This window comes from Syngnathus typhle, linkage group LG7 (assembly GCF_033458585.1).
Source record: "Syngnathus typhle isolate RoL2023-S1 ecotype Sweden linkage group LG7, RoL_Styp_1.0, whole genome shotgun sequence".
Classification (NCBI taxonomy): Eukaryota; Metazoa; Chordata; class Actinopteri; order Syngnathiformes; family Syngnathidae; genus Syngnathus; species Syngnathus typhle.
This window is the reverse complement of record NC_083744.1, coordinates 15,579,762-15,588,143: the sequence shown is the minus strand read 5'-3', so window position 1 is coordinate 15,588,143 and position 8,382 is coordinate 15,579,762. Positions and strand designations below refer to the sequence as shown.

At 44.3% G+C, this 8,382-nt stretch overlaps 1 protein-coding gene across 1 annotated transcript in view; it reads left to right on the top strand.

Moving 5' to 3' along the window:
• ptprq (protein tyrosine phosphatase receptor type Q) overlaps positions 1-8,382 on the top strand; it is a 39,214-nt gene that overhangs the window by 1,085 nt on the left and 29,747 nt on the right. Inside the window, exons 2-20 of the mRNA XM_061282651.1 lie at positions 254-434; positions 516-647; positions 985-1,048; positions 2,065-2,176; positions 2,733-2,841; positions 2,910-3,024; positions 3,908-3,977; positions 4,081-4,280; positions 4,550-4,778; positions 4,916-5,044; positions 5,115-5,261; positions 5,393-5,556; positions 5,834-6,275; positions 6,395-6,556; positions 6,616-6,795; positions 6,870-6,977; positions 7,353-7,634; positions 7,706-7,987; positions 8,220-8,340. Coding sequence (XP_061138635.1) covers positions 254-434; positions 516-647; positions 985-1,048; positions 2,065-2,176; positions 2,733-2,841; positions 2,910-3,024; positions 3,908-3,977; positions 4,081-4,280; positions 4,550-4,778; positions 4,916-5,044; positions 5,115-5,261; positions 5,393-5,556; positions 5,834-6,275; positions 6,395-6,556; positions 6,616-6,795; positions 6,870-6,977; positions 7,353-7,634; positions 7,706-7,987; positions 8,220-8,340 — 3,229 coding nt within the window. The remainder of the gene's footprint in view (positions 1-253; positions 435-515; positions 648-984; positions 1,049-2,064; positions 2,177-2,732; positions 2,842-2,909; positions 3,025-3,907; positions 3,978-4,080; positions 4,281-4,549; positions 4,779-4,915; positions 5,045-5,114; positions 5,262-5,392; positions 5,557-5,833; positions 6,276-6,394; positions 6,557-6,615; positions 6,796-6,869; positions 6,978-7,352; positions 7,635-7,705; positions 7,988-8,219; positions 8,341-8,382) is intronic.

Sequence of the window (8,382 nt, the reverse complement as noted above, 5' to 3'; positions counted from 1 at the left end):
ACGTGACTTTGACTTTATTCTTTATTTTAGACTTTATTCACACTCGCCATGAAGTCCAAGTGAAACATAGAATATGTGTTTTCTTTATTTTGAATAATGTGCTTTTATTTGATGTGCACACCTGGATGAAAAATTCATATTATTGTCAACCACTGTAACATTATGCAAGTTTGTTGATAAATGTAGGAATATCTGCATTTTAACTCCACTAGAGTTAATTACATTACATTAACTCTACGTCCGTGTCTGTCAGCTGGAAACTTTGACTTCCACGGAGTCACCGTGTCCAACACTTCCATCACCGCTGACGTACCGGAGGAAGAGAGTTGCCGTGGTTACAGGGCTGGCGTGAAGCTGCACTTACAATGTGAGCGCCTAGAGAGTGAAGATGGCCAATTGGGGGGGATGCTCTGCCTCCTTGACCATCACCATGGGTACGCAAAGTACACGTCAAACCAGTGAAGTGCCCATAATCCTCAAATGTTCATTGATGTCGCCCTTTTCTTTCTCCGAAGTGCCTACTCGTGCGAGGGGAGTGAGTGCGTCGCCACGTGCTTTCTCAGGCTGCAAGCTTGCGTGGATCATTACGGAGTCGACCAGGAAACTGAATCAGGGGAACCTTACAGTCTCAAGATGGATATCTTCAGGTACATTGGGAAGTACACCATCGTTCACACTCAAGTTCACAACTATGGGCGATTTAGAGGATACAATAAATCGAAGAATAGGCAACTCTATTATTGAACAAATAATGTTTAAGCATTATCTTAACATGTCATGCAGAAATTCCTGGTTCCTTCCAACAACCAGGTGTCCCATACCCCCCCGCTCCCCAAAATGTAACTCTATCCAACGCACACACATACAGCTGAGTAATGGATCTCATGACTTATTGAGACGGCTTCATGAGCTCAACCCTGAATGTTTTATCTCCTCCAGCAGATAATGAAAGCATTCACTGTCTTCCGTACTGAACGCCAAAAGTGGAGCGCTGGATAGTTCCCCCATGACTAAATCTGCCAGGTTCAGTCATAGCACAGAGCGGCCTGTAGGCATTCTTTGGCCGCCTGGATTAATTGAACTGACTCCGGATGCACTAGAGTGACTCAACTAAACCTTTAATTGGGCTTTTTATCATGGCCTTCTTTCATCGCATCCTGCTGCTCACACTTTGCGTGGCTCTCATTCACTCACAGGTAAGGCATATATATATATATATATATATATATATACACACACATAGTATACCTCGCTCTCTATAGCTGTCTATTTTGTTACATTTTTGACTCCGCTTGTCTCTCTCTTGCTCTCAAGCTTGTTTCTCCACACAAGAGTCACTTAAAGCTAATTCAATACCAAAAACACATAATAAATCATGCACAATGCAAACCTTTCTATACAATACTTTGAAATTGGAAGAACACGAGGTGCAGCTGCAAAAATGATTGCGTTCTATTCTTGTCTATTCTATTCACATCAATTATAAGAAATAATTGCCTCTCTTGCAGCATCTAATTAACCAGCTGAATTTACGGAGTGTATAGGTAGGTACGTAATGTTGTGCAAATAGTTAAGTGGCAAATATTAAATAATGGCGTCCATAGGTCTGTTTGGCAATTTGTTCCAATCTTTTTTTCTCAAGTAGAATCAATTATTGTCTTTGTCTGCACTTTAGTGAGAATGCTTTTCCCTCTGAGGCGTTCACTTTGCTTGACAAGCCATTGTTTTCACTGACACATTTTTCCACCGCAGCCTATTATTTGTGCTTTTATGCCTTATTGTCACTCCCATCCCCTCTCATGTTCTGACAAATGACGTGTTGCTTTCCCCACATAAAACAGAAACTAAATCATCAGATGCTATATTTTATACCCGTCTTTATTCGGCAGCGATAAGTCTAATCAGCATCGTAAAGCGTTCGCCTTGAGTAAAGATAAGGCATCATTTGAATTCAAAATGAATTCCGATGAAGCTGATAATAGCAAGGAATGGGCCCTTAAACCTCTTTTCCTTATTTTTGGAGTCTTGTCAATGTGTGATATGTTGTGTCTTTGTTTACCTCAGGCCGATGTTGAGGGTGTGAGTTCCTCCACACAATACGCAACCACCGTGTCCGCAACATCTTCGACCATCATCAGCCCGGGAGTCAGCCGCATGATCAACGCCAATGAGAGCGGTGAGACACGTCAATGCTCCATTTGTGTACTTTTTATAATACAAAAGACTGCAATCTGTTTCTATTGCTAAGTCAAGGTAGCATTTCAGTACCACTGAACAATTTGTACTCCTCATTTAAGGTTTTTTTTTCTAACTGTCATCATCACATTAAAGAAAAAGAATGTGCCGGTGTGTGAGTGAATACGACTGCTAAATTCCTTTTTGTTAACTTAAGCTCAATGTGTTTGAACTACGTGATGAATGACTTGGCAGCGAGTGTCTTAAATGTCACTTTTAAGTGAAGCCTCAGATCCACGGCAACGCTAATGCGGTCCCACGCATACTTATTCTTTTGCTTTTCATAATGCTGTCCTTTCGAGTTCTCAAGTGCTACTTTCCAGAAATAAAATGGAAATTACATGACAGCTTAAGATAAAAGGGTATGAAAACTTCATTTTCAGTGACTAATACGCACATGGTTATACATTTGCAGTGATTATACATGTACCATTTTTTTTTAATAATACTTTACGTGACCTGTATTTTCTGAATAGTAACAAAATGTTCCTCTGTAGTTCCTGGTGCACCTTCAGGACTAAAAGGGCATCCTGTAGGCTCCAACGGGATTCTGCTTTCCTGGACCATGCCACCTGATACTCGTGATATTGACGGATATATCATCAGGTATCATTGGTCGCTTTATTTAGCAATGCAGAAAATAAAAATTGAAACATCTTATTAATACTTCCTAGGTACAAGGAAGTGTGTCCCTACCCGGATCCTGTCTTCACACAAGTAACCAAGTACCTGGATGTCCCGGAGACTCTGCTCACTGACTTTACCTCGGGTTCCACGTATCACATTCAGGTACCAGTGGTCGCTATCCAATGCAAGACTTGTTGTTGTTGGTCATACTGTATGTGAGCGTTTCATGCTGCCCATCAGGGAATCAAATTTTTGGCCTTCTAGCCACAACATTTTATCAGGAGACATACTTAATTTTCAAAATGAAACTGACAAAAACGGAGTCTTGTTATTTCCCAATGCCTTTGAGTAAAGCACTAAACCTTGTAACTGCTAAATGCAGTTTAGTGAATGGCCATACAAGTTTGTTTTGAAGTCTATCTGGAATGTGTTCAACATCTATCTCACACTGATCCCGCAAGCAGTCTCTCCATCAGGCTCAATGTCGGTATTTGATCCCGATTGCATTATTAATCAGGTAAACAGAGCTATGGATCAGCCGGAGCTCCTTTCACACTCTGTTATGAGTGAATGAATGTGACAGTGCTTATTAGTTTGGAGAATTCATTAACCCACACTGACCCTTCTACAAATGACATCTAAAAGCCTTCGTGGCACACTCTGATTATTTGTGTGTGTGCATGTCATTTTATCACATTGGAGTTGTTAAAAGATATCCATCATCCTTTTCTTTCAGTACACAACTGTTTTAATGACATGTCTGTTTCTTCAAAAATATGATAGGAATCAAAAATTCTTTACTTGAAAGTGGCTCTGGCTTTTCACCCAGCAGAGGCTCCAGGTCATATGTGATTTAATAAAATGTTGTGTAACAGTGGAAAAAGATTTTCTTGGTCAAGCACAAACTCCAGAAACCTAACTATTTGTATACGAGCTACCCCCCCAAAAAAAATCTCAACTTCATATGCCCACTTCGTCCTAAGGCACATTGACCCCATAACCAAACAATCATATGATACAGTGCCATCCAAATGTTTGTCTTTAGGTGGCAGGCTCTTCGCCTGCTGGCATGGGACCATTTAGTAAACCTGTCTACACAAAGACCAATGAGTCCCGTAAGCGCACACACACACACACACACACACACACACAATTCTCCATTTAAGAAATGGAAGTATGATACCAGTCCAATGGTGTGTTTGTGTGTGTTGACTGTAGCTCCAGGACTGGTGACCAACCTGACCGCCTTTGCTCAAACTCACACCTCTGTGCTGGTCAAGTGGTTCCTGCCACATCGCATCAACGGCCTCATTACAAAGTTTTCCGTCAAGGCCAAGCACGCTCGCACGGGCCAGACGGTGCGCAACCTGGAAGTCAACGCCGAGGACATCATGATGGGAGCGCTGCCTCACTGCAATGTGCGCCCTTTAAAACGAACCTGCTTATTTTTAGATCAGTCTTTTCCAACCATGATTAAGCTAACTTGTGAAAAATGAAAAAAAACGAAAAAGTTGAGCAGCTTCATTACGCGACTACTATAAATACTCAAATTGTTCTGCCTGTTATTATACTTTGCCGGCATAGATTGATGAACAAACATTTGGAGTGAATATATAATACATTTGGGATCAATTAAGTCCAATTTAATCATTTGGTTCATACCAGTCCCATTTGTGCCTGTGTTTAGGACGCTGCGGAAATTCTGTCTCGAGCGACCGTCAGCCCCTTGGAAATGACGGCGGTGTCTCCGCCCTACACGCTCGGGGCCGTGCCCTCCGCGGCCGCTTGGAGCGTGCCCATCTCCGTAGGGGTGGATCAGCTTCGGCCTTACACCGCTTATCTTTTCGAAGTGTCTGCTTTCACATCTGACGGGGAGGGACAGATCGCCTCCACCATGGTCCGCATGCCAGAGTCAGGTAGGGCGGGGAGAAAAAAAAAGTTTTTATCGGCTCAATTTACACTACAGGTCCAAATGCCCAATTCTGATTTAATGCCCTGTCTTGTTTTATTTTTCTACTTTTTTTTTTTTTTGGTTTGTGTTTTTGCACTCCAGCCCCAGAAGATGCTCCACAAAACCTCTCCGTATTCAACGTGACGTCTCGATCCATATCCCTCGCCTGGAACTCTCCCAATATCATCACTGGGAAATTCACCTATGTAGTCTTCCTATACGGGCCTACGGGTCAGTGCATATTGACTCTGCGTGAATACACATTTGTGAAATGTAATTTGACTGTGTCTTTTGCTCGTAGGATACTTGTACGAGAACAGCACAGCGGACATGCGATTCTCCTTAACCGGCTTAGCTCCGTACGCAAAGTACTCTGTGGAGGTGGGGGCCAAAGCGGCCGGAGAAGTCGGTCCGGTGGCTCGGAATGATGTGAGGACATCGGCTGAAGGTGACGACGTTTGTGTATGTCAATATATGTCAACCTTTGTTGAGTTTGTTCTCAAGAGAAAAAAAATGCTCATATTTGGTCTCATTTGTCACGATTTGTTAAACGGTTGCCTTGTTGTATTGGGGGTGCAGCGCCCAGCGCTGTCCAGGACCTGGTGGCGTTTGCTGAGGATGCTGTTTCAGTCCGTGTGAACTGGAGAACTCCGGCCCAGCCCAACGGTCCAATCACTCATTACAGATTGCAGGTCCTGCTGAACGACACGCTGTTACAGGACATCACCCTTGTAGGAGAGCTGGTAAATGGCTGCAAAACCTACCAACAAAAACTTGGGGTGAATTTGGCTTTTGGGTGGAACGTCAGAATAAGACCAACATGAACTAAAACCTTTACTGGGGTACTCAATCTGACCTTGTCTAAACTTTTGAATGCACCTCTCTAACGTTTCAGTGTGGATCAATACATATCCAAGGTTCACTTTTGTGCCTTTATGGGACTCTGAAAATGATCTAATACTGGAAAAAAATGGACACTACTTTTTGTGACTTGTCTATCGGTAAACTTCCTCTCCACAGAATGCCACCACAACTGGTTCCTATGAAGACGAGTCACCCAGCCCCGATCAAAATGGGCGGCGTAGGAGGAACGTTGAGCTGGGTCAGACCTCCACTGCTGCTCATATTGACCCCACGCAGTCTACCGACATCACCTCCTTCAGCTTGACTCACCTCAGAAGTGCTGAGCAAAACACCGACGCTCAGACTGACCAGAATTTTAACCCCTCTGTCGCCCTCGTGGTCACAGAGACACCCAGCGACACTTACCATTCATTTCAGCCTCCCACCATAGCTTTTTCCGCTACGCCTGTCCCGCCTGTTACGCTTCCACCCTGGCTGAGTACGCCAGATGACGACGTGACCGCCGAATCGTCCCGCCTCACTCACACCCCGGGCACCTTGCGCTCGTCCACTCGTCAGGGGTCTATCACAGCACACGCCGTGGCTTCTGCAAGTTCAGGTGCAGCCGCTACTACTACTAATGAAATTGCTCACCAAAAAAAAGCATGAAATAAATACTGCATTGTTCAAATAAAACCAGACCGCAATGCCCTAAATCATTTTTATTTATCCGTGCAGGTGTAAGCGTACGAGAGGAGATGATGGACCTGTCAACGGACGAGCTCTACTACCTGGTGTCCGACCTAGAACCTTTCACCGAGTACACGTTTAGGGTCGCCGCTTCCACTATAGTAGGCGAAGGGCCGGCCGCTGACATCACCGAGAAGACCCGAGAGCAAGGTCAATTGCCGTAATTGTATTTAGATTTACATGACAATAATACCATTGGTGTCATGTAGTCCCCAGCTCAGTATTGGAACTTTCCTACCAAAACATCAGCTCCACCTCCATATTTGTGAGCTGGGCGGCGCCACTCAACCCCAATGGACGAATCACACATTACACTGTCTACGGTCTAGCGCTGAACACTGATCAGCGTCTGAAGTGGGTTACAAACTCAACCAGCATACTGATAACAGGTAGCGCGCTTACCCCGCGGCAACACAGTTCGACACAGGTGTCACGCTAAGATTTGGAAATATACCCTTTGTAGATTTGGAGAAGTATACTGGTTATATGCTCCACGTCGCGGCGTCGACGGCTGTGGGCGAGAGCTTGCTATCCCAGGAAGATGCCATCTTGGTTCTCACATTAGAGGACGGTATGTGTGTTGTATTTGTCCCATTCAAGATTTAGAAAATAACAAATGGAATAATAAAACAAATTGAACTACAATTGTCAAATGACTGTTTGAGTTTCCCTCTTTAGTGCGGATATACAGAAATACTGAAAGAAATGTAAACCCCAAAATTCATAAAAATGAGAATCAGAGTTTAGTTTTATAAAGGTAACATGTAGTGTCAGTTAGTTGGTTTTTTTTAAAGCATTTTCTTTTTTTTCTTTAAATGGAAATGTTTGTTTCCATTTGACTACCTTCATTTTCTTAGTTTTTTGCTTCCTTTAATGTTAAAATGACAAATATTGGTCTCTCAATATGGCAGCGCGTTCTTATATGAGCTATCATTTTTCCCCTCAGAACCGGATTCCCCTCCAGTAAACCTCACGGTGGTGGACACCAGCTCGTCAACAGCCACCTTGACTTGGTCCGCCCCAAAGAAAGCCAACGGTGTGATCCAACAGTACACGATCCTCTACGAGAACCGGTCGTTTTCCAATTCAGTGAACACCTCCAGCAACAAAGTCACTCTGACGCACCTGAGGCCCTTCACCTACTACAACGTCTCTGTGATGGCCTTCACACGTTTCGGCCATGGCAACCAAACTTCGAATTATTTACTTGTGTTGTCTGGGGAGGATGGTGAGTTTATGGAAAATTCAACAAAATCCTGTTCGAATCAGTCCTTACAGAATCTTCTGTTTTGTTTCCAGTGCCGGGCAGTCCTCCATACAGCCTCGCTTACGAGTCGCTCAGTCCAAACGAGGTGAACGTGACCTGGCTGCCTCCGTTGGTGCCCAATGGCATCATAACCCACTACAGCTTGGAGTTGTGGAATTCCACCCATTATCTCAACCTCACCTCCCCTATCAACTTCCTGCACCTGACCCACTTGAGGAAGTTCACGCGCTATCGCGTCACGGTGCAGGCGCACACTCGGGCCGGGCCGGGGAACTTCAGCACGGAGCCGCTCAACATCACTACGCTGGAGGATGGTGAGATGGACAGATGGACTGATGGGGAGGGGTCAAGTTGAGAGTCTTAATTCCTTTACTTCTTCTCTGCGTCTTTTCCTTCCATGTGCTTTTTCTTGCCCCATCAGGTCGGCGACAATTAACCATTTGTTTTAATTCTAGCACCAGAAGACCCACGAGTGTCCAGTGCCACAGTTTCTCTCTTGATTGTATTGTTGTTACATGACTGGACAGTTTCTCTCCCACATCACAGCTCCAGACACGCCTCCTCAATTTCTCCACGCCAGGAAGTTATCCAACTCTGAGGTAGAGTTGTCCTGGCAACCGCCCCTCGAAGCCAATTCGGAGATACTCTATTACGTCGTGAGAGTGTGGTGAGTTTCTGTGCATTGTCCAATGACGAAACTACAAAAGTG